This window comes from Neolamprologus multifasciatus, chromosome 7 (assembly GCF_963576455.1).
Source record: "Neolamprologus multifasciatus chromosome 7, fNeoMul1.2, whole genome shotgun sequence".
Lineage (NCBI taxonomy): Eukaryota > Metazoa > Chordata > Actinopteri > Cichliformes > Cichlidae > Neolamprologus > Neolamprologus multifasciatus.
Window position 1 is genome coordinate 58,921,440 of NC_140445.1, and position 25,419 is coordinate 58,946,858.

At 41.1% G+C, this 25,419-nt stretch overlaps 4 protein-coding genes across 7 annotated transcripts; 3 read left to right on the forward strand and 1 right to left on the reverse strand.

The window, feature by feature from the left end:
- The first annotated feature begins 317 nt into the window (after nucleotides 1-317).
- fam185a (family with sequence similarity 185 member A) lies at nucleotides 318-7,811 on the forward strand. Its single transcript, XM_085168032.1, has 8 exons — nucleotides 318-892; nucleotides 2,143-2,252; nucleotides 3,296-3,388; nucleotides 3,599-3,737; nucleotides 4,533-4,574; nucleotides 4,669-4,764; nucleotides 4,864-4,998; nucleotides 5,138-7,811. Exons 1-8 carry the CDS (start codon nucleotides 457-459, stop codon nucleotides 5,248-5,250), a joined length of 1,164 nt encoding a protein of 387 aa, XP_085024158.1. The 5' UTR covers nucleotides 318-456; the 3' UTR covers nucleotides 5,251-7,811.
- On the reverse strand, nucleotides 6,028-19,992 carry fbxl13 (F-box and leucine-rich repeat protein 13). 2 transcript variants are annotated; one of them, XM_085168017.1, is made up of 17 exons: nucleotides 19,907-19,992; nucleotides 19,535-19,683; nucleotides 19,003-19,091; nucleotides 17,048-17,143; nucleotides 16,803-16,938; nucleotides 12,474-12,526; nucleotides 12,106-12,206; nucleotides 11,446-11,575; nucleotides 10,910-11,008; nucleotides 10,697-10,817; nucleotides 8,980-9,142; nucleotides 8,783-8,902; nucleotides 8,543-8,666; nucleotides 8,363-8,443; nucleotides 7,923-8,057; nucleotides 7,646-7,809; nucleotides 6,028-7,562 (listed from the first exon to the last, which is right to left on the reverse strand). In XM_085168017.1, exons 2-17 carry the CDS (start codon nucleotides 19,623-19,625, stop codon nucleotides 7,430-7,432), a joined length of 1,836 nt encoding a protein of 611 aa, XP_085024143.1. In that variant the 5' UTR covers nucleotides 19,626-19,683; nucleotides 19,907-19,992; the 3' UTR covers nucleotides 6,028-7,429. The 2 variants fall into 2 exon arrangements, with proteins under 2 accessions (XP_085024143.1, XP_085024142.1); XM_085168016.1 differs by lacking the exon at nucleotides 19,907-19,992 and having other exon boundaries at nucleotides 19,535-19,834.
- LOC146515682 (leucine-rich repeat-containing protein 17-like) lies at nucleotides 11,192-16,687 on the forward strand. The gene is made up of 7 exons (XM_085168023.1): nucleotides 11,192-11,505; nucleotides 13,722-13,923; nucleotides 14,006-14,482; nucleotides 14,563-14,777; nucleotides 15,393-15,548; nucleotides 16,006-16,147; nucleotides 16,239-16,687. The coding sequence occupies exons 2-7, from the start codon at nucleotides 13,799-13,801 to the stop codon at nucleotides 16,516-16,518; spliced, it is 1,395 nt and encodes a 464-aa protein (XP_085024149.1). The 5' UTR covers nucleotides 11,192-11,505; nucleotides 13,722-13,798; the 3' UTR covers nucleotides 16,519-16,687.
- An 86-nt stretch (nucleotides 19,993-20,078) lies between the features above and the next one.
- Nucleotides 20,079-25,186, forward strand: LOC146515683 (uncharacterized). 3 transcript variants are annotated; one of them, XR_014875292.1, is made up of 4 exons: nucleotides 20,079-20,233; nucleotides 20,312-20,367; nucleotides 20,436-22,375; nucleotides 24,195-25,186. XR_014875292.1 is itself a non-coding variant. In XM_085168015.1 (3 exons), the coding sequence occupies exons 1-3, from the start codon at nucleotides 20,217-20,219 to the stop codon at nucleotides 22,316-22,318; spliced, it is 1,956 nt and encodes a 651-aa protein (XP_085024141.1). In that variant the 5' UTR covers nucleotides 20,079-20,216; the 3' UTR covers nucleotides 22,319-24,169. The 3 variants fall into 3 exon arrangements, 1 of the variants encoding a protein (XP_085024141.1); XR_014875293.1 differs by having other exon boundaries at nucleotides 24,332-25,185; XM_085168015.1 differs by lacking the exon at nucleotides 24,195-25,186 and having other exon boundaries at nucleotides 20,436-24,169.
- The last annotated feature ends 233 nt before the right edge of the window (nucleotides 25,187-25,419 follow it).

Below are 25,419 nucleotides of genomic sequence, written 5' to 3' on the forward strand. Positions count from 1 at the left end.
CTCGAGAAAATTAGTTCAATCCTGTGATGAAATCTTTGTGATTAATTAATGCATACAATAAATGACTGGCAGATGCCAGAGTCAGGATTTAATGCGAATGTGCCCAGAAAACTGTCTTCCTGAAATAAAATCTTTTTTTCTGAACCCATAAGGAAACACTTTCTCACTGCAAACCTCAGGACAAGTGTTTCTGCTTAAAACATAAACATATTGCACAGAAAGGTAAATGAATAAGAGTTTAGTGTTGAAAGAGCTGTTACTGAGGTGCTGTAAACACAGTATATACAGTTTTTAGGATCTCTTGCGCACATATTTTTCATGAAGCTTTTAATCTGAAATGTCATACCGGAAACGTTTTGTCTTGAAACCGTGCTTGCGCGGATCTTGAGTGAATGGCCGCGTGTTTATAGTGGGTGTTGTGGCTACAGTCAGGCGTGGATTATTTGATTTACCGAGATGTTTTGGGGATCAGCAGGTCAGCGGGCGTCTGTCGGGCTTCTCCGCTGCTGGTCCCTGACTGTCAGCCCCTATACTCTCACACCCACCCGGTGTCCTCTGCACACTCCACGCTCGCTTTCGTTCTCTGCCCCTCTAAAGTCTCCTGCTCATGAAGAGGTGAAGCAGCCTCTGAGGCGGTGGGATCTGTCAGTGAGCCCCTTCACCACGGTGCGCGCACAGATAGGTTGCAACATATCCATCCACCCGCTGGACCCGCACACCTACCCCGAAGCTGATCGAGCCTTCATAACAGTCCACGGGCCAGACAAGGAGCAGGAAGTCAGTCTGGACCGGTTAAAGGTCCACTATGATGACCGGAGCAAAGAGCTCCTAATATCCGCTGAGACGGTGGGCAGCGACTTGTCCATCGAAATGTCTGCACCCATCAAAAGCAGTGAGTGTGTCTATGTGAGAGCTGGGTATCGTCACTGATTTCTAGATTCTATTCCGATTCACAAGGTCCTGAATCGATTCGATCCAGGATTCGATTCAATTCGATGGGTTTGATTCAATTCGATTTGAATCTGGGAAATTTTGCCTCAGACAGTCAGAAGTATTGTAATTCAGATCAGTACATTTACATATTTTTATATCTATAAAAAGGAAGCTGACACATTCCAGACTTTATCAAAGGTGTGAGCATCACAGCAGATGCCTTTGTGTCAAAGTAGCTGAAGATAAAACACAGAAAAACATGAAGGTGATTTTTCCTGGCCTGGGATTTTATAAAAATATTCTGCAGTACATCAAAAACGAAAGAAAACCATTAATCAACTTATGAACATTACCTCTGAAGTTACAGCGGTTTTATTAAAGACACGGCTGAGTGTTTTGCATTTTGCATAATTTAAAAAAGTTTAAATTTGTTCAGAAGCCTATTGAACGGAAATTAGGTTTTCTTTTCAGAAGTAAGTAAAAGGAAAAAAAAACATCAACCGACAGCGCTGTAAACAATGGCAGTCTTGTGCATAACAAACAAGCGAATAATGCAGAAAACAGATTTCCGGGATAGACGGGAAACTGTTCTTGAAGTACAGAGACAGAGAGAGCTGTGCATGAAGTTTGATTTTATTGTGTTGGAAGCAAAACAGCAAAAGTCAGAGGGAGTCCATGACGATGTTTATGTGAAGCTTAGTTTGGATCTTCTTTTGCTGCTGGTTTGGTCAATATTGTTTGGAGAGAGATAAAACTAACAGCTTTAGAATCAGCGCAAAAAGGGTGTGAACACAAAGCGCAGACCCGCCGAAACATCAGAATCAGCGAGCTGACGGCTTTCAGCCCCGACCGTGTCCATGGCGTTGGGTGAGAAAGGCGACATCTCACTGATCCGCGGGTCGCGCTTTGTGTTTACGTCTTTGTGCATTAGCCCTGTACCTGCTCTCATTTACTGTTTTAAATGTTTGGTGGTTGTCAAAATCTTGTGACGTTTCACCTGAGATTCTGGAATTTTGGGCAAAATACATTTATATAAAAAAAAATCGATTCAGGATTTTAATGAATGATATCACGTTATCCAAGCCAGAACCGATTTTAATCGATGAATCGATTATTAAAACCCACCCCTAGTTTATTACAGGGGATCCGCACTAAAGTGATTCTGCGCTCTGCGTCTTTGAATAATTTCTGTATGTGAACTTTTGTCAGATCTCTTCATTACTACTCAAGGAAAGGGAAGCGTGCAAGTTAAGAATATGGAGTGTGATATCTGCAAGGTGCGAACAGAAAAGGGGAACTGCCTGCTGCACTCTGTCAAGGTGGGTATTGGCAACACATGTCAGGCCTGCAATTAGTCGGTCCTACTTGTTGGAACAATTTACCCACACTATGTCTTTCCCAGGCTTGCTTATTTTACAAAGACAAAGACAAACCACACACTCTTTTACTAAAACAGCTCAGCCCTGACCTTCATCTATCAAAACATTTACTGACTGTGACTGTTGATCCTTAAACACTTGAGCTGAAGGCAAGTAGACATCTTCACTGGCCTGTGAATCAGGTTGTAATTCCCCTGCAATTAAACTGAATTTCCATGTATTTTACCTGAATTTACGATGCAGTTATATTTACTTGCAAAGACTTGGCTCAAAATTCAAGTTTTTACAGGAACGAAGAAATAATTATACTCCAAGCAATTTTAAGTAATGTGTAGTTTCTGGGTATTTTAGTGAAAAGACAAACAAAATTTTCCCATCTTACACTGTAAATGCACTGCACCTTTATACTGTAGTGGCTTCACCTTGCCTTTTTACATTTCGTATGATCCATTATATTGATGTGCATCATGCATGCTCCACTATTCAGCTGTCGTCTTTTTATTACATGCTTTTTTATTTGTTTTTGTTTTTTAATGTCTCTGTAAAGCACTTTGAATCACCTTGCTGTTGAATTGAATTGCTATATAAATAAACTTGCCTTACATATAAAATATGTGATGAGGACTGTTGTTTTTTCAACAATCCTGGAAATTATGCACTACTTAAATTACTAATGTAATACTTGAAATGGCTCACAGTATAATTTGTCTTTTTTACTTTAAAATACCGGAAGTTACACCCTTTGGAGGTAGTCCTGAAAATTGTCCTGTGAGTCATTAAGGTCACACTGGTCAAGGTACAAGTTGTTGGAAAGACATCTCAAGACTGGATCACAGGTGGCTGGCAGTTTGTGCTGTAGGCCACCACCTTTGTTCAGTGTCAGTTGTCCCTTTTCTGTTATTTCAAATCATCTGTCTTCTCTATGCAAACTGTGAGCATCCTGAAAAGAGCGCCCTTTCTCATCTTTTCCTGTCTTATTTCAGGCTCATCAGGTTGAGGTGCAATCCCACGAAGGGCATGTTACAGGTGTGGGCACAATCAATGGCAACGTGGTCATCAGCACTGGCGGAGACAGTGTAAGGATGACTGTTATTTCTACGTGTTAGTCCTTATACTCAGCAGTCATTAGGGGGCAGCAGTACCCTGAAATACACGTTAGCAGTGTTGAGTTTCATGCTTTCTTTTTTTTTTTGATTTGAGGCTATTACTTAAAACAAACAACATCAAAAAAGCTGCGATTATACATCGTGTACATCCCTGTGTAGTGATCAGTTGTACGTTTACAGGCAGTGGATGTCAAGAAGCTCCAGGGCACCAAGATGAATGTGTCAACAGAGCACGGCCCTCTGAAGGTCAAAGCCATCTACGCGGAGTCCACCTGCATCTCATCCCGTTCGGGGAGAGTGAACCTAGGGCATGTGCACGGTGAGCAAAAGCGAGCGTCCATCATTCATTTTTAATAAAAACTTGTATCTTAATGAAATTACATGTGTGGTTATTACGACAGCCAGAGTCCAATGCAAAGTGAGCCAATAAGCAATTAAATACTTTGACTCTACTACACATTAGATTGTTTAGATTATGATAGTTTAGTTTTTAAGTAAATATATATATATATTTTTTGCCAGTGGATAAAAATATCAAATGAAGATCTCACTGACAGCTATTGATCCCAACAGTGTGTGAAATTGGAACAAATACAACCGACCTGAGTATTAAAATACTGTTGGCAGGTTAACACACAGGCAATAATAATCTAAAGTAACACAAAATGGGTAAATCTACACAAAGAGGTTGCTATTTTTTGTACACTATATTACATTACAGTACATTTTGTGCTCAGCTGTTTTATGTTACTTGCTTGGTAAAGCAGGACTTTGGTATGTCTGGAATCCCGGGCTTGGACCAGAGGTGATTTAACTGCAATGTGGTTGTAATTTATCTGCTTATCCAGCTTGTTACTCATTTCTGAAAATCTAAGAAACATTGTAGTTTTAAGAAGACTAATTCTTCAAAGTCAAGATGAGATCAGAGCTTTGTGATGTGTAGTAAGAAAAATGCACCATTGATGCAGACGTTTCCTTTTCTTCCTGATAATGATGAGCCTCAGACTCCAACACATGCATGGAAACAATTATCTTGTTGACTTAGAGCTGCAGGCTTGTGATATCTACAGTCTTATAAGTGTTATCATTAATTATGTGCTTTCATTAATTAAAGGTGAGACTACTGTGAAGAACGTGTGTGGAGATACAGTTATAGGTGAGCAAGTCGACCGACTGCACATTGCCCTTTTATATGGTCTCCATCAGTGGAAGCAAAACAAAACACCCGAGGCTTTGCTTTGCTTTTTCAGATGGTTCAAATAGCTTCCTGAAGGTTTCCTCTGACAGCGGAGGCATCGATGTCTACGTGGGAGACGGTGGCAGTGCTGAGCTTCACAGTCAGCAAGGTAAACACACATTACAAGAACAACTTTATTTGACACAACTTTCTTTGTTACATCTTTTGAGTCATATTGTTTTTCTCCTTCGTTCTGTGTCTTATGTAGGAGCGGTGAGCGTGCGTGTGCCGTCCTCATTAAGAGCTGGGGTGAGGCTTTGTGGGACGTCGGTGGATATCAGCCCAGAGGTTGTTCTCCATGGAGTAGAAAACAACACGTCTGAAGGCCACACCACAGTTATTGGTAAGCTCGTAACCTTCTTTATAACGCTTCCCTTTGGCACAGTTAAAATGCCATATCCTAAAACAAGTAATCACATACACAATGTTCTGTCCGTAATCCGCCTCTGCTTTGTTTTCCTCCTACTCTGTGTTTCTTACAGGCTACATGAATGTAGAGTCTCCGGCTAATCAGTGGGTTAAAGCTCAAGCAGACAGAGGCTCCATCAGACTGACCGTACAAAGCTGGTTTGAGTCCCGGAGGCTAGTCAGCTGAATGTCCCGTTTTTTTCCTAGAATCATGATGCATCGCTAAACTGGGACTTAAAAAATGTACAAGAAAGAGCCAAACATTACTGCAGCTGTAAGAGACTGAATGCTTATTTAACACAGGATATATTGCATTATAATCTGAAGTATATTAGAAATGTTCTATGTGTGTAAGAAGCCACTGTACATACAGTCTGCAGTGAGATTATGTGTGCACAAAACTGTTGGTGTTTTGGATGTTTTTTAAAAAAAAGTTTTGCTCATATTTTTTTTTCTTTTTTTGTCCAAGTTTACCGAATGTTACTGGAAGCTACCTCAAACTATGAAAGCACCATTGAATACCTTGCACCTCTCCACTGTTACCCTTGTGTTCACCTCTAATTAATTATAGAGTCACATATTTGGAAATATTACTTTAAAACTGAATTTTGCAGCTAGCAGCATGTCAGTAGCATGATTAGGTTCAAGTACAACATTTTACGCAGTTTCCCAGAAGTAAACACGTGCAGAGGTTTACCAATCTGCAAACTGTGGAACGATTTTAGAATAATGTTCCTGAACATAAAATTGTAAATATCTTGAATGTTATAAAGAGAATCTGGAGAAATCTCTGTTGCGCAAAGGACAAGGCCAAAAATTGATACTGGCTGCACGTGGTCTTTGGGCTCTTGGATAGCACCGCATTAAAAACAGACATGATTCTGTCATGAAAATCAGGACGTGGGCTCGGGAGCCCTTCCAGAAACAGGTCATAGTTTGCAGCGCCATCCAAAAATGCAGGTTAAAGCTCTGTCGTGAACATAATACAAAAATCCCACCGTCTTCTTTGGACTAAAGCCCATCAAACATGGATTGAGGCAAAGTGAAATACTGTTCTGTGGTCAGACAAATTTAAATTTGTAATTGTTTTTAAAAACTTTTGGTTGCTGTAACTTCTGAACTGAAGAGAGGATCAACCATCTGGCTTGTTGTCAGTGCTCAGTTCAAAATCCTGCATCTTTAACAGTATAAGGGTCCATTAGTGACTGATGGCAGCTCGCACACGGAAAAGTACCGTCAACGCTGAAAGATACATATAGGTTTGCGAACAACATGCACCGCCATTCATTTTCAGGAAGAACTACAACTTTCAGTAAGGCAAGTTCAGCATCTGTTAGAACAGCATGACTTCACAGTAGAAAAGTGCTGAACTGACCCAAAGTCCAGACTTTACTTATTAAAAGCATTTGGTGCATCATTATCGTCAGACCCAGCAGTGCCGAGCAGTCAGAATCCTATATCAGTCAAGAATGAGACAACATTCCTCTCCCAGACGTCCAGCAGCTGGTCTCCTCAGTTCTGAGTCATTAACAGACTGTTGTTAAAAGAGGAGATGCTACACAGTGGTAAAAATGGCACTCTGTCAAATATGAGATGCTTTTCTGCCATTAAATTCAAATTGAGTTGTGACTCTATAGTGTGGTCCAAATCCAAATCCCTTTGGAGTTGTGTCAGGAAGGACATCTGGTATTTAAAATAAATCAGATGGGAATAAGGGAGCAGTAGAAAAAAGCTTCACCATCTATGGGATACAATGTACATCACCTAGAATTGGAACAGTAAACTTCTAAAGCAGGGGTCTCAAACTTGCGGCCTGGGGCCCACTTGCAGCCCACCTCACCCCTACTTCACGTTTGCAGTTTTGTTATACAATATTTGAAATTAAAACAAAAACAAAACACTACATTTTTGGAAATATTTGTGGGTGTTTTCTTGTTTGATTTTGTACTACTTGAAGACTAAAGTGGTCCTCCAATGAGATGACAGTGCCAGCAGTGGCCCACGACTCATTTAAGTTTGAGACCCCTGTTCTAAAGATCATGTTGAGACATTTCAGAATTTGAAGCAAACTTTGAATTCAGTCATTGCAGACCAATGATGGCCGGCAACATCAAGTCCATGAGAAACTGTGCATATAAATATGATTTCCAGTGAGAAAAGGTTGCTATATTATTAATAGATAGGGCTGCAAACTGGCTCCTGAAGTAAACTAGTACACCACTTCAACTGTGCTGTTGGAAACTGATGAAATGTGTCAGCAAAGCAGGTAAAACTTTGTGTTGTAGGCTTCTGTCCCGACAGGTACAGACCAGAAAGCCCACACAGGTAAAAGTCCTCCATGAACTTATTGCAGTTGTCATTACTGATTACTGCTTTGCTACTTCTGATGGATCATCACTTGTGACCAGATGCCCCATGTTGTATCCAAACCAGTATGGAGGGGTGTCCCTGCTGTGCTCCCAGTATGTCACACGTGGCTGAAGTTTTGAGGCAGCTGCCCTGAGGAAACACACCTTCATCGATTGGTTAAAGTTTTGGGCAGGAGTTTAGCTTTGCTGTGAACTTTTAAGAGCATGCCGTACCTCGAGATGCCGCTGCAGCAGGCCATCGTGATGGAACTGAGTGGAGGACAAATTCTTTCCAAGTACCAAAGTGTGACATCTGTGAGAAGAACACAGCCACTCACATCAAGCTCTCGCAAGTACTGAGATCCACTTGTCAGATACTGGATGGCCATATCAGTCATCTGAGGCAGGGGGAGAAAAATGAAAAAAAAAAAAAAGGCATGAAATGACAAGAAGAAAGGCAGTTCCTTCAACTGGATAACATTAAATGCCTTAGTAATGTGCACGTTTATACCTTAAAACAGCCGACCATCCGCAGTGCGACCAGGCCTGTGCAGTAAAACGAAAAGGCTCTGACGGCTGCGTCAGACAGAGCCACACAATGAGAGATATCGACATGTTCCAGGTCTGTCACATTCTTGCACAGCTTCTGCTCATTGTGAGAAACAAAGAAAATGAGATGTGTGATGAAGTGTTACTGATTAGAAAATAAATGAGGACTAAACATGGAGGAAATTGGAAATCATTTCTTCAATGGTGTTGGCTTGTTGAAAGCAAAAGATTCATTGAAATAGCTGTGGATAAAGAGAAGGGTTTCATTTTGTAAAACCATTAGTCCAGGAAAAGGTTTGGATACAAATGTAATTCCCATCAGTTGTCAATGTTACAAAACAATGTGAGAGGAAGAAAACTTGGACGCTGAACACTTGGCTGAAATTCCAGATAAATATGCACCTTAATTCCAGCGTCTGTGACAGAGAAGCACTTGGCAATAACCAATTTCCTCAAAGGAATTCCCTCAAGAGTGGCCAGTCCCTAAAAATGCAAATACCCAAGTTAGAGGCTGTTCTTCAAATTCCCGAAATTCAAATCTTCAGGAATGCGTGAAAACAAGAGCAAACATGGTAATAGTACTTGATCCTGGATGTTGCAGCTGCTGAGGTCAAGTGAGCAGAGAGAGCTCCCACCCAGCCACTCCACAGCAGAGTCCGTCAGCCTCTCGCAGTAACTCAGATTGAGATGGAGAAGTTTGCACAACCTAACAAGTTGGAAAAACAGCAAACAAAAGCTGCTTTATGATAGTATTTAGGCTCGGTTCTGGGTAAATACTCATGAAAAAAACTGTCATATAATCAGAGACGTAACTGTGTGTACCTTTGTGCAATCCTCATGACAGAGATGTTGGTGATGTGACTGCAGTGACTGACATTCAGTTCTTGCAGTTCATTCGCTGAGCAGCCTTTAGTCAAATACTGCACCCCAACATCAGTCACCCTGAAACACATTATTTAAAGAAATGTAAAGAAAAGGTATGAAAAGTGAGACTTCGGTCATCACAAACAAGCACACACCTGTTGCAATACGAGATGTTAAGATATCGCAGATGTTGGAGGGAGGCTACAGATTTGAGGCTTGCGTCAGTCATCCCGGGGCATTCTGCAGCGTGGAGCCTGCGGAGACCTTGTGAGCTTCTGAACAGGGCGTTCAAGCTCAGGTCTGTGAGCTGGTAGTTGCCTAACGCACAAGCATTGTGTACAACATAGTGGAAGATAACTGGAGCAGTATTAAAACTCTTCACACAATGGGGAAATAATTATTTGATCCCCTGCTGAAATTTTAAGTTTGCTCGCTTGAAAAAAAATGAACAGCCTCTAATTTTTATTGTAGTTCCATTTTAATGGAAAAAGACAGAAATCAACCAAAACATATTACATGCAAGTTATAAATTGATTTGAATGTCATTGAGTGAAATGAGTATTTCCACCCCAAGCAAAACATGACTTAGTACTTGGGGGAGAAACCTGTGTTGGCAGGCACAGGTAGGTCACCAGGTTAGGACACATCTTAGGAGAGACTTTGGCCAACTCCTCCTCAGTTTGTTGGCCTCTGCTTGGGCACGCAAAGCTTCAAGTCCTGTATAATTGTCCTGTACCAGTATCAGAAAAAAACAGTCCCAATGGATAATGTTTCCAAGTCCATGCTTCACTATCGGGATGGTATTTTTTGAGTCATACTCAGTACTTTTCTTCGTTCAAACATAACGGGTTGAGTTAATACTGTAAAGCTTGATTATAGTTTCATCTGACCACAGAACTTTCTCCCAAGCTTTCTGTAAATCATTTAGATGTTCACTGGCAAACTTACATGTGGCTTCTTGAGCAGCGGGACCATGTGGGTTCAATCCATTATGGCGTAGTCCAGGGGTGGGCAACTCCAGGCCTCAAGGGCCGGTGTCCCTGCAGGTTTTAGATGTGTCCTTGAACCAACACAGCTGATTTAAATGGCTAAATTAGCTCCTGCAGTTCTACAGAGGCGTGGTAACGAACTAATCATGTGATTCAGGTGTGTTGACCCAAGGTGAGAGCTAAAACCTGCAGGACACCGGCCCTCAAGGCCTGGAATTGCCCACTCTTGGCGTAGTCTATTGCCAAGCTGATTAACAAGGTCCTCCTGTGTAGTTTTGTGCTGATCGACACACAATTTTCTCCCCATGAGGCATCGTCTTGTATGGAGCTCCAGAATGAAGGACGAGCAAAGATCATTTTATAGTTCTTCTATTTCTGAATAATTGCACTAATAGTTCTCACCAAGCTTCTTGCTGATGTTGTTGTACCTCATTTCAACCTTTCCCAGGTCTACCATCTTGCCCCTGATGTCCTGTGGCAGCTCTTTGGTCATGTCTATGATGGTGGAGAGGTTGGAATGGACAAAACTGATTATGTGGACAGGTGTGCTTTGTACATATAATGAGTTGCGATCAGGAGTATCTTTGTTTGACTGACTGAAATCTGTGTGCAACTTGGGCACACAACCAATCTGTGGAATCATGAATTATTCAAATACTTGTTTCACTCAATGGCACTTAAATCAATTTGTAACTTTGATATAATGTGTTTTTTCTGGATATTTCCTTGATATTCTGACTCTCCTTTTAAATGAAACTACCATAAAATTTAGAGACTGATCATTTCTTTATAAGCCGCAAACTTACAAATACAGCAGGGGATCAAATAATTATTTCCCCCACTGTGCGTGTATTGAAATGAAGACTGTGGGATGTGATCGCACCCTCTATGCTGAAAGACTTCAGTTTGGCTGCTTCAGCAACAGCTTTGAAAGTGATATCGGAAAGATGTGGTGCATCCAGCAGAGAAATAACAGACAAGCAGTGACATCTGGTAAGGAGGGCCTGTTAGAGAAGAGCAACATGGGGTTAAGGGTGTGGGTACAAAGAATTATGCACAAGGCAAGACACATTCATGTGCCATGATTTACACTCACCAGGACACAGCTATCTGAGAGCGTGAGCATGTCGTTGATTACAATCTCTTCAAGTGCAGGACATCCAGCAGAAATATATCTGAACCCAGCCACGGTCAACTAGGAGGAGAGGGGAAAATCTGTGTCTATTTCATCATCTTAATCAGTCTCCTGGATGCACTTTTCCTCATTCACAGAATTTTCAGGGCCCCATAAAACTATACATCTGGAAGCAAACTAATACGCATTCCCAGAAGAGTGTCTTTCATGTTGCAGTACGTGGGTTACGTTGCAGAGTGTACACATGTTGAGTGGGTGGGCCAACCCAAACCTCTGCTTGGCCACAGCTGCCTTTTCCTCTCCCTGAACTTCATATATCTGCTCATTCGCTCGGTGCTCTCCCCGAGTGCAAACCCCAGCAACGCCAGGGACAAGAGAGAACACGTGCAAACAGACGAGTGACTGGATTTGTTCAAGACGGACTGAGGAGGTCAAAAGCCATTTGCTGTTTTCAGCTGAATTTGAGTGGAGCAGCTGAGAGAAACGCATCAACTGACCTGGGTGCAGCCGGACAAGTTGAGGTGGATGAGATTGTGGCAGCCCTTCCCTGTGGCCAGGTACAGAAAACCTTCGTCTGTGAATCTATCGCAGTAGGCCAGACTCAGATACTGAAGGCTCAGGCAGTTTCTGTTAGATGTAAGAAATTATGAAGGCAAATTATTTGTGTTAATGAGCCTTGTACAGATCATAGCTGGTTGTTTGGTTGTTAGTTTTTAGCACAAAAAAAGTTACATTTGAAAAGAAAGCCTTGCCATAAAAAAGGAAAATGTCATTGTCAATTAAAGGTGAGCATCCTCACATTATTCTGTGGGAAAATGTGAATCGGATAGCATTGCATAATACTACAAGCTGTGAGAGAGCAACACCATCATGGAAATGTGGAAATTGGTCAACCTGTCATACAGTTATACAGTGTAGCATCTGTTTCTCTAAATCATTTTGCTGGCACAGACCGCATTCATTTCTGACATGAAATACAAGCCAGCTGTGGGCTTCAACTGGACAAACAGACACATAGATAATTCTGGAACCTGAGGGGCGGGATGCCATCAGAAAGAAACATTATGCACACCAATACACCGTTTGTAGCATCTATTAAATCTATTCTGGTGACAAAGTCTAAATCACTGATGGTTTTACCACAAATGGAGACCTACCTGGACAGCTCTTGTAGAGTTTTGTTTGTTAAGAGGGTGCAAGAAAGGTTCAAGTAGAGCAGGCAGGGACAGCCCTCCAAAATTCTCTGGACCATCATATCCTTCAAAAGGAGAGATTGAAATGTTACTTCTCATCCAACCAGGAAGGAACCTGTTACTAGAATCTATATTTGGAAAACTGACCATCGCCTGTTTATTTATCGGTGGATGAAAGCAATTAGAATCAGGGTTTTGTCAAGGTTTAGAAAGTCAAAGTCAAACTTTAGAAAGTCAAAGTCAAACTTTAGAAAACTGTAAATGTGCTCATACAAAAGCAAGATGCATTTTTCTGTAGCTTTAAGATGTTCATTGTTAACATGTTCACTTACTGTAACATTAAAGCACTCAGACACATTGAGCTCCTGCAGGTTTCTGCATTCACCTGCAATAAAACAGTGAGCAGTATAGAACAGATACATGTTTACTTGTACTATGCTGAATATTTTTTCAAATACTTTATGTCTGTATCTTAATGAATGAGCAAGTATTGTCATAGTAATCCACTGTATTTTGAAGCTGTACATACACCAGTCAGGAATAACATTTTGACCACCTGCCTAATATTGTGTTGGTTGCTGTCAAAACAGCCCTGACCATCGAGGCACGGACTCTACCAGACCCCTGAAGGTGTTTCTGTGGTATCAGACAAGATGTTAGCAACAAATCCTTTAAGTCCTCTAAGTTGTGTGTTGGGGGATCCGTGGATTTGACTTGTTTGTTCAGCACATCCCACAGATGTTCAATTAGATTGAGATTTGGGGAATTTGGAGACCAAGTCAACAACTTAAACTCATCGTTGTGCTCTTCAAAATGTTCCTGAACCATTTTTGCTTTGAGACAAGGTGCATTATCCTGCTGAAAGAACACAGCAGAACATTGCCCAAAGCATCACACTGCCTCCACCAGCTTGCCTTCTTCCTACAGTGCGTCCTGGTGCCAGGTGTTCTCCAAGTGAGCGACACACCTGCACCCAGCCAACCATGTGATTTATAAGAAAACATGATTCACCAGACGAGAACACTTCTTCCATTGCTCCATGGTCCAGTTCTGATACCCATGTACCCCTTGTTAGTTTATTTTTGAGCAAACTGCGATGGACTGTGTATTCTAACGACTTTCTATCAGGACCTACGCTAACTTTTTCAGCAGTTTAAGCTGAAGTAGCTCATCTGCTGGATCGGACCACACAAGCCACCCTTCGCTCCCCACAAGGATCAGTGAGTCTCGGCCTCCCATATTCATTCCTTGAACCACTTTTGATAGGTACTGACCACTGAAGACCAGGAACACCCCACAAGCTGCAGTTTTGGAGATGTTCTGGCCATCATAATTTGGCCCTTGTCAACCTCGCTCAGATACTCACGCTTGCTTGTTTTTCCTGGTTCTAACACCAACTTTGAGGACAAAATGTTCACTAACTCGATAACACAGAGATAAGTGTTATTCACTTCACCTGTGATTGGTCATAATGTTATAACAGATTGGTGTGTTACCTCTCACTTCTGCAGGGATGACAGCTCCTGTGTACAATCAACAATAACAAATTTGCCCTTTGACCTGTTATTTCCGTTTCCCAGTTTGTAAACTTTCATCGGAAGCTGATTTGACTCCAGTTCATCTTGCTGAAGAGACAATCCCCCCTGCAGGGTTCAGGATGCGTGCAATCCCCCCTCTCCTCTTATTCTGCCTTTTCCTCCTGCTGCTCCCATCCATCGAGATGAAAAAACCAGGAAAGGGCAGAGGCCTCAAAGGAGCAAGGCACAAACTCACACGGGACAGGTATGGATTACTCCTACATTTAATTTAATTTCTGCAGCCCATTTTTCACAGATTAATCAGCTGCTTGTGTTTGAATCGTCAGGGAAAGAGGTCCTCGCAGTCACAGCAGGTCAGGCCCATCTGGTCTTGTGTCACCCAACTGTTTAGAGTCAACAGAATCTGGGCATGTCTTTGTAGACTGCCAAGAACGGAGTCTCTCTTTTATTCCCACCGCAAACACATGGTCCAACAAACCCAAGCACCTCCTTCTAGCCCGCAACCGAATTAAAGTCCTTCATGATGGAGCCTTCCTCGGATACGAGAATTTAGATAGTCTGGACCTGCAGCAGAACCAGATCTCTCTAGTGGAGGATGGGGCCTTCCAGGGTCTGATTAAGCTTACCACCCTGCTGCTTCAGCACAACCGCCTCCAAACACTTAGTGAGGAGGCTCTCATCCCCATGCCAAACCTTGGCTACTTGCGTTTATATGATAACCCCTGGAACTGTCTCTGCCCAATGGATAGTCTTGTACGCACTCTTCAGGTGCCAAGCAACCGTAATCTAGGAAACCACGGCAGGTAAGTGATTCCAACAAAACTCAATATGTAGTGTGCACTTTTTAAGTCATTACTCAGTGTCCGATTGTCCCCTCTGCTAGGTGTGCCAAGCCCATCTGGTTAAAAAACATGAAGTTGAAGCACATTGATCCTGAGTTACTCTGTAAAGAACCAGACCCAGCCAACAACCAACAGAGTGATGAAACGGGTTACACAGGCGTTTTAGAGCCCAGTTCAATTCAAAGCAAACCAGATGCTACTACAGTCTGCTTCACCTACCATTACCCCCAAATACGGATGGACTGCAGTAACCGAGGCAAGCTCTCTCTACCCTCCTTTCCTCTGAGCCATTTCCTGAGAGGTTTATCAGATGTGTTTTTGTTATGTAAGAGAGGGGTTAGGAAAAATACCTGCGACTGTCAGAGAGCGCGTATGCTCATGATTAAATATTGCTGTTGCTTGGCTGGGATGAGTAAACAACTCACTTTTTTTTTTTTCACAGCCTAACGTAAAACAAGCAAACATGCACGTGTGGGTTTGCAAATGTGTGCTTACTTAAACTCTTATATTATCACTTTATAGGAGTTTGTCACCTTATAAATTTGAAAAGAAAGCCAACATCTGGCTTTTTTATGAGAACAGTCCTATTAAAATCGAAAACCATTTGTAGTGCGTCCAAAAAAGGACTAAATTAGATGTACTACTATCATCCTGCTGGCCCGAAGCCTGGATTTTAGTGTTTAACTCATTTTCTGGATAGAAACAGAACTCCAATTTGTCTCTGCGCTACATTTTAGTTACTAATCATCCAGTAGTGGAACCTGTGCTGACTTCTTGGAGCACTCTTGGGTTTGACCAATTTGAATTGAATGCATGAAAAAATTGAGCTGAACATATAGATAAAGCTTTTTCTGCATTTATTTATGCTCAGGTTTAACTGAGGTGCCCTCAGGTATCCCCGACAACGTTGTCCACATTGACCTGTCGCATAATTCGATCAGTCACCTCAAAGCTAGAGACTTTCATGCCGCGAAGAGTCTCCGAACCCTTAATCTCAGCAATAACAACATGGAGCACCTGGACAAAGGTAAGCGTGCTATTATTACCTATTTTATAATAATCAGGGAATACAACAGCATGTACGGCGCTCAGTAGGTTTGTATCCACATGCACAACTGCAAATTTGTATACGCCACTTTCTTTATGTGATGGATACCATATGGATATGCAAAGTCAAAAGGTTAAGAACAGTTATACAACTCCTGCCGCCTTCTGTTTCCCATTTTGTGTTTTCAGAGACAGCGGGCGTTCTGCCATCGTTCTGTATACAGTAATAATTTAATTTATGGTGGGGAAAGCTTAGGGGGTTAAAGACAAAGTGATCAGTGTGGTGAAGTTATTCAGACACACACTGAAGACAGGCTGAGCATTTATATTAAAGTCTGACTGCACTGCTTTTGCTCTTCATATATTTATACTGAGAGAGTCAAGAAGCTAACGGAAGCTGTGCCCATAAACCTCTGCTTTCTCTCTCTCACTCTCAGGCTCCCTGACTGGGCTCTTGCATCTCCAGGAGCTGGACTTGTCAAACAACAACCTGACGTTTGTCCAGCACGGGGTTCTTGAAGACCTCTACTTCCTGTTACATTTAAAACTGGAAGGAAACCTCTGGATGTGTGACTACAGGTGGGTTCCTCTGCTCAAATTTTTTATAAGCATCTTTTTTTTCAATGTTAAATGCTGACAAGTTAACTAAAAACTCCCTGCCTTTTTTCAGCATTCAATACATGGTTTACTGGCTAAGCCTCCATCCAGGAGTGAGTCCTTCAGGCCTGGTGTGCTACTCTCCTCTGGAATACGCTGGGGAGAGCGTGGAGGAGTATGTGAAAGCTTACAACAGAGAGTGTCCAAAGCAGCAAAGCAGGCCAGATCAAGACCAGACAGACCCCGAGCTCTGGAACACACTGATGGAAGCACAGGCAGAGCTGGAGGAGGAGGAGCTGGAGCCGAGCGCCTTGAGGGTGCCGCAGAAATACCAGATCATCAGATTGTCATGACTCAAGTTAAAATATGAACCTTAAAGGCTGTTTGTTTTGCCTTCATTAACCTGTTCTGTAATTTGTAAAGCAAAAAGTCTGCATCAGATGAAAAAACTATTTTTTTGTTGCTTTTATGTGTTATCGGTGTTGTGTTTGTAATTCAAATATATAAAGATCGACATTTTGATTAGTTTGACTCATTATTGTGGTTATAATAATCATAATCATAATCATAATGCAAATCGCATTGATCATTGCACACCTGCATATAAACCACCTTAAATCCAGCATTGAACACTTACTGACAAATCTCAGGCTGGGCCACTGCAGGGACGTGCAGCCACGCAGGTTAAGATGGGTCACAAATAAACGGTAACTCTGCAGAATTTTCTTCACTGTGCTGTCTGTTATCCAGTCTTTGGCCACAGATAGGTTGATCTAGTAAGAGCAACAATTAGGGGACATTCAGACTCTTGCTATTTAAACTAAAAAATTTTTTTTAACAGCATCATAAATTAAACACAAGAAGTAATCTCTGAGTGCAGACCTGACTCCACAACACGCCGGACTGGATGATAGATTTCCATGTGCAGCATACTTCAGCACAGTTTAGCAGGTCTTGTAATTCTAAGTACTGAAAGATCTGAGGATTAAAATAACAAATCATCTTTTTTTTAATCACATGGAAAAACAGCAGACAAATGACACTTGACTTTTCTCTGAATACTTAAAGGGAGTTACAGTAAAACTCTGGTTTATAATGTTGTTGCCATGAGGTGATGAAATATTACAGTTAGGTTTGTAAACGTTTAACCAAACATTGAAGCATACTTAAAATAAAAACAATATTTTTTATAAAACGCAAATGTGGACATAGGATGTAGACACCATTTTTTGTATAAATACAACTTTCTCGCTTTCTGTTTGATGTTATTGGCCCTCTGACAGGGTGTGCTGGCACCTCTGCCCATTTTTTTTATGGCTGCAGATGTGAACAAGCACCCAAAGCCAAACATAGTCATGCTGAAACACTGTTCATCAACCGAGGACAGAAACAAATTCCACACAAACAGATGACAACTGGTGAGTGGAGTCAGTGTTGGCGAGTGGCTATATATATATATATATATATATGTATATATATATGTATATGTATATATATATATATATATATATATATACATATATATATATACATATACATATACATACATATATATATATATATATATATATATACATTTCCAATGTATATATATGCATTGCATATATGCATGCATTGCGTATATGTATGCATATATATATATATATATATATATATATATATATATATATATATATATATATATATATGCATACATGGACTCATGGGTCAGTTTATTAGGTACACCTTGCTTATACCCCTTTTTGCCTTCAAGATGTTCTTAATATTGGAAATGTCTCATTCTGTTACATCCCAAAAGACGCTGCATAGTGGACTCATCTCAAGCTGAACATGATAATGTGAACTTTGTGTGTTGTCCTATTGGAAGCAGCCATCAGAAGATAGGTACACTGTGGTCATAAAGGGACAGTGAGCAGCAATACCCAGGTAGGCTGTGGTGTTTAAACTGTGCTGTGTTAGTACAGAGAGTGTACCAAGCAGCAGCAGCAGCCCGAGCAGTCAGTGTTGCAGACGAAATTGAAACTCAGAGAAGCCAATGGCTGTGCAAATTGCAGCCTCGGCTCCCTGTTGCCAACTTACAGGAGTGGCACCTGATCGTCTGCTGTAAGGATCCATGTGTTGTGCATTCAGAGATGTTTTTCTGCTTGGTTGTAATGAGTGGTTGTTTGAGATACTCCTGCCTTCCTATCAGCTCAAAACAGTCTGGCCAGTCTCCTCTGACCTCTGGCATGAACAAAACATTTTCTTTTCCCCCACAGAGAACTGCCGCATGCTGGATATTTTCTCTTTTTTGGACCTTTCGCTGTAAACCTTAGAGATTATTGTGTGGGAAAATTGGAGTGCATGAGCAGTTCCTGAAATGCTCAGACTATCCTGTGTGGCACCATAAACACACCACAGTCAAAGTCATTTTAATCACTTTTCTTCCCCATTCTGATGCTCGGTTTGAATTTCAGCCCTGAGCACGTCTACATGTATAAATGCACTGAGTTGCTGCCATGTGCATTAAAAGATAGTTGAACAGGTGTACCTAATGAAGTGGCCTGTAAGTGTATATACACACGCACACTCTGGAATGTATTTAGATTAAAGGAAAATGATCTGCAAGTGACTTTAATCAAATACCCTCAAAGAGAGCGGACTGTATGTTTACAGTGGAATTCTATTTAAAGAGTTATGTAACTGAAATCTGAGCTCATCGCTGACTGCTCAGAGAACAAGGGGCTGTTGCAGCCTAAAAAAAAAAACAGACTTGCCATCATCTTTCTGTGTACAAACTCCAGGCTAAATACAAAGAAAACTGAGACGAGAATGCTGCTCGCTGTAAGAGAATCTACCTTCAGTAAGAAGCTGCTTGGGAGCACAGAGAGTGCATCACATCCTTTTTCACTCTGCTGATGCTTGTTGTCCATTTCAGTAAATCCCACTTGTAACATCAGAGGAAAATTCATACACACACAAAAGATAAAAAGTGTTCATTCAGTTTTGAAGTAGTCTTCTGTCCCTTTCAAGTCCTATCTTTACACCATGGAGCAGTGATACACTTAAGGCTGAGACATCTAGCCTTTACAGGGGTCTCCAGTTTCTCAGTGAGAGCTGGAGTGTTCATTCATTTTTAACTTAGGAAAATATACATCTCTGCACAAAAGTATGACAACTGAGTTAAGAATATAAGTAAGAAGGTTCACAGGGACAAAATGAGTCACGGCAGTGGGAGGATACAGCATGGGAACATGACTTTTAGTCTGGCAAATTTCTTAACCTCAGTGAGTGTTTTCTCTGGCTTTTTACATGAGGGAGCGAGAAAAAAAACAGTCAGCAGACCTCAGTATAATTTCTTCAGAAAAAACCCCTAAAATGTTGACCTACCAGCTTTCTTGTGTAATTTGACCCAGCTCAACAGTTTGGTAAGTGCAACCTGCCGGCATTTCCTCTCAAAAGGCTTTTTTGTAAAGTCCATCTGCAGAGTCAGCTCCAGGGTATCTCTCTTGTTCTTTGCAATGAACCTTTTCCACTTCCTGTCACCCAACAAGAAACAGCTCATCATTAATTCAGCAAACAGGGAGGCAGGCTGTCAGGAGCCAGGCTTAACTAACAAAGGATGGGAATCAAGTAACAAAAAAATAATAATTTATATAATTCACAATTTATAAAACAGTTTATTATGATTATAATTTCAGCCAAATCTGGACTGACAAAGACTGGCCGAGTGAAACAGAACACCCTGATGACTTTACCTACTTATTACTTATTAACAGTGAGAGAAAGTCTTTAGGTTCTCTGAAGTTGAGTTACTGTTTCGCAGTAAAAATGCAACCAGAACTAATTCACTGTGCACCACCAGTCTGAGGACCTGCAAGAACTAACTCAGCAGCTGCTTTCAATAACTTCGATTGCAATCAGTGGAAGCAGAATGTGAGAAGGTTTTGTGTCCCCTCTGGTACCTTTCCTGCCACTGTGGCTTCACTCAGAGCATGAGTGATTATTTTGCTGGTTAGAAGCTTTAATCATTATTCTGCTGCAGGTAGAGTCTGTGGTTGAATTCACCCTCATGGCTCTTTCATTCAGGTAAATATAAATGTCATTTTATTCTCGGTTCTTTTAGATTTTTAGTATTTCAATTTTTATTTTTATTTTTATTTCCAGGCTCTCCTGGCTTTGCACTCTGTTGTGGAGCTGCTTGTGCTTTCCTCCTCAAGAAGGTATGAATTCCAGTACTTTCATTTGCATAAATGACCACGAGTTTAATGCGATGTTTATTTCCTGATAGGTTACAGTACTGCCCATGGCTACTATCTCTATGAGAGCCCCCAAACCTCTAGCACATTTCATTCTGGACAATCTTTGAATACAAACAATGAGAATGTTGGACGACAAAGCTTTGTTTCCCGTCAGCCAGAAGCATTTATTTACGATAAAGGACAGGATGCTAACGCTGAGATGAAGCAAAGCCAGCCTGATAAATTTCACGGGGCCTCTTCTGCTCCTCTTAAAGGGCAAAATGAGCAGTCTGGTTATCACCATCCCTTTGACCTGTTAGTGAGGGGACACACGCAGGAGCCTGTGAAGGGTGTCGCTTTTCCCACAATGAGTCATTTAAAGGAGTTTATAGAAAACATGAAGCGTTCCTTCTTAGTACCAGGAAGTGACTTGAGTAGACATTTTGAAACTGCACGGGAAAAAATGAAAACTCTCGGAACATCCATGGACTATGGACCAACTCCTGACAAAGGAGGTACTGCCTCTGGTGACAGCAGGAAAAATAACAATCGGATTGAAGAAGGTGCCAACTACCAAACGCCAAATAAACGCCTCTCTTTCCCTGATCCTTTCGACTCCTCTGCAAGTCTCATTTCTTCCAGTGTTTACGACAACCAAAAATTTAGGCCGGGCACCACTTTCTACCCACACGATCATTTAGCAGCCACAGGTCTTGCTTCAAGAAATTTGGCGCACGGTTTTCCCTGGGGAAACAATGACTTATCTGTGAGTGTGGAGTCAGAACGACACAAACCACCAGAAAAAACACAATTTCCCTCCAGCTCCTTTCACGGGCACGGTTCTTCCTATAGTGAACATGTGACTGCACCCCCTGTGAACCCAGCAAACAGCCCATCTCAAGATTTCAGCCAGTATTCAAGTGAGACCTCAAATTTAACACCTTATTGGAAGGATATGCTAAAACCAGTACATGCCTCTTACAGTAGAGATCCTTTAATGGGGTACTGGAGACTACCTGGTGGCTTTGAACTCACTAAAGACTTCCACAGAGCAAGTCAAACTGATGTCCCACCTGCAAAAAACCTACCATCTGTATATTCCTATGGCAAAAAGCATCACCCCTCCATGCAGCATTATTGGCCCAAATACAAGACAAGAATAGGTGCTTCAGTCCAGGCAGGTCAACCCACTGACAGCAAAGAGTTAAGGACTGTAAAATATGCTTCCAACGTCCACTGGCCTCCATCAAGTGGTTCTGTCTCTTTAAGCTTTAATGACCCCTTACCCCAATGGAGAAGAGGTCACATGGGTTATCAAAGCAGCCCACAATACCCGCAAATTCCTCATTATAAGCAAAAACAGATGGACAGAGCTCGCTGGATGTTTACCGCCAAACCCTTGAGTTTCGTTCCCGGATATCAGAAAGTCAGTGCTGTTCCCTTCGTCCTAAATGCCCATGCAAAACATGAGAATTCAAACCTCTACAATCAAAAACTCTTTTCTGCCTTTCAGAAACCGCATTACAATAGATTGAGAGGGCTCGCATCTTATGGAGTAAGAAACACTCTGGGCTCATTTTCTAAACCACAAAGGCAAACTGTGATGTCTGAACGTTTGCAGCCTTTCATGCACTCAAACAGGCACATGCCTCGAGTCAGTGTGAGGCGACGGCCCAGACACTTGGCCAACTGGCCATCTGAACAGCAGCCTAAACCTACAGGTTTGATGCCTAAGTGTGTCATTAAGAGGAACACAAAAAGCCTTCTTCCTCAAGAGTCCCGTAATACATCTCCATCGTCGCCATACGTTAAATCCAAAAACCGCTTCACACGGGCCGTAGCATATCTGTCAAAGGTCTGTTTCACACCCCGTACGGTGCAAGGGAAGAGTAATAACAATCAGTGGAGACTGGTCAGAAGATGGCATGAATGAAAGGACACGATAACTCGATGTGCAAGACCGGGAAGAATGATGAACACATTTTTGAAGGTATGAAAACCAAAATGTTGTAGTGTTTTTGTCTGTGAACACATCTGCTGTCCTGGAAATCTGTCCTTTAAATAGAAAACAGAGCATCGCATTACTAAGTAAATAGTAAAACTGAGCACTGAAACTGGACTGACCTTATTCAACTTTAAAACATCTGTATCAGTCTTGTATGGAAGTGTAATGCATTCAGTAGGCAGTTTCCCCCTGTGTTTCTGAACTAATGTTTTTTTCTTTTTTTTAATTAATTTAAATTTTATTTATATAGCACCACAACAACAGTTGCCTTGAGGTGATTTACACGGTAACATTAAGACCCTGCAATAATACAGAGAAAACCCAAACAATCAGACGACCACATTTTGAGCGAGCGTTTGGAGACAGTGGGAAGGAAAAACTCCCTTTAAATAGGAAGAAACCTCCAGCAGAACTGGTTTCAGGGAGGGGTGGCCATCTGCTCCAACTGGGGGTGAGAGAGGGAAGACGGGACAAAAGACACGCTGTGGGAGACAGTCAGAGATGGATAAATAATAATTAAATGCAAAATGGTCTATAAACACAGCGAGTGAAGAAGTGCATCATGGGAAGCCCCCAGCAGCCTAGGCCTGTTGCAGTGCAACTAAGGGAGGATTCAGAGTCACCTGATCAGGCCCTAACTATATGCTTTATGAAAAAGGGAAGTCTTAATCCGAATCTTAACAGTAGACGGCGTGTCTGTCTCTTGAATACAAACTGAGAGCTGGCTCCACAGATGAGGGAGCTTTTTATTTACCTGAAGGCTTGATTTCATAAGCATATTGACCTATAATACTAAAACTACTGTTGCAGACTTTCTCCTGGATATTGCAAAGTTTCTCCAGGATCATGTGAGCTGGTACAGCTTTAGCATATAAGACGTTGCATGTAAAATGCATTAAAGTAGCGCAGGTGACTCTGATAATGAAATCAAGCTTTTAGGTCCACAGAAGCTCTTTTAAGATTTTTTTTTTTTTTTTTTTTTTTTTTCTTCCAATGTCTGGATTTTATTTGCAGGTAACATTACTGACAAGTGGTCTATGTAAATAGAAGTATTCATAATCTTAATGGCCATTCTTTAACACCTAAAAACTTATAGATTTATTATAATAGGATTGGTCTTCAGCTGCAAATCAATTTCCTGTTCTTTTACCTACATCGACTATTTCAGTAAGAACCTGAAAGTGTTACAATTTTGACTTGTCTTGATTGCCACATTTGATGGGAGTCCTTAGTATAAATCTTCAGTGTAAGGATAAAAACAGTTTGCTGGATATATTAGCAGTCCCGAATAAATTCTACAGTCTATATACATTTAACTTTGTGGACAGAAAAGCAGCTGTAACTGTCTAATAGGTCATCTGCATTTGTTTTAGAGTTGACATCATGTTGGACATGATGTAAATATTGGTGTGAAGATCAGTCTGAATTGACTTTATGGTTCTAAAACAGGATTAAATATTTAAAATGAGTTTTTAAATCCAGGCTGATTATATTCTGTTTGTAATTTATACTGCAATAGGTTCACAGTCAGACATGTTTAAACGAAAAATTGAGTCCTGAAATGTGTAAGTTGAGATTATTTTCAAAAAGCAATCAAGGTAATCCGATTTACAGGAGAACTACAGTTTTTCGTTTGTTTTAGTTCAGATTTGTTTGTTTGCTTGCATCTGTATTTGTTTCACGTCAGGCTGCAAGTAAATAACGAAACTAAAATGTGGTAGGATTCATGCTTTATGAATGGATGGTGCTGACTGTTTTTCTTTTTTGTTGTTATTGTTTTGTTTGTTTGTTTGTTTTTTCAAAGAGAAGTCTCCCTCTACATTAAGATACATTCACTCAGTCCAGTGAATACATGGAGGCTCTGCTCTTTACCTGTTGCCATGGTGAATCCTGGTACTGGAGCTCTGCTGATGATGGCTATTTTTTACTGCTTACGCACAGGCTTAACTTGAGCTGAACATATTCAGCTGATTGAACTTTCTAGAACCACAAGCAGCAGCTCAGCATTAATCAACTTGGAGTTTGTTGAACCTGCTTCTAAAACAGATCCCATCAAGGCTGTAGTTGAAGTCTTGCTTTTGAAAGTCACTTTAATGGTAACTTAAGCATCAAGACAACCTAATTAAAGCCACATGAAAAGAACATTGGTGGGGAATGCAAACAAGCAAAGCATGAGTCATTGTTTGCATGTGTTTGAAACATGTTGAAGTGTGGGTGAAAGGGGGCAGGGGAATATGAACTTGATCTTCTCTGGACCTCTTCTGGTGGCCTAACATGTCTTCAGGGGTTAGGAGTAAGGGCTAAAATTAAGAGAAAGTGAGCCACCGTGTGTTCGTTTCAAGAAAAGCCGGGGGTCTACGTGCCAGTGCACAGACTGGAAATGATCAACTGTACTGATTCAACATGACATACATGAAGCTGTCATTAAAGCCCGTAAAAGTAAAATAAATTGGGATCTTATCTTTTACATTCAGCGGGGGGTTGGTGGGGGTGATATGCCCAATGTTTATCATTGGCAGTGAAAGGATGGCTTCCTTTTGAAAGTAAAATGATCAAAATGCATCAATTTTCTTCACCAGCATATGTCTGCCATCTGACACAAAGGAAAATCTTGAAAAGCCCCAGTCTCTCAAATTCTAAAGTCATAAATATGAAGGATGATAAGCTGGTAGAATTGTTTCACTTTATAAGGCTGGATTATATGCATATGCAACAATGACTTTGATAAATTCGTTGGTGGGTAATCTGAATTTCCAAAACTCAAATGAGATATTTCAGATTAAAATGACTAATAGACCAGCAAGTAAAAAGCTAAACTGATACAAGTAGAGAGCTTCTTACAAAATCAACATTGAATCTGATGTGCTCTTTGCACAAACGTTATACTTTTTAAGGTAATATTATTTATTTTTGGTATAATTCTGATTTTTATTTTTTTCCTTTGGAAATCTTATCTGAGGAAAAGCTACACTGGTGCTCCTTTTATTTTATTTTTTATATCTTTTACTTTACGACTTTTAAATGTATAA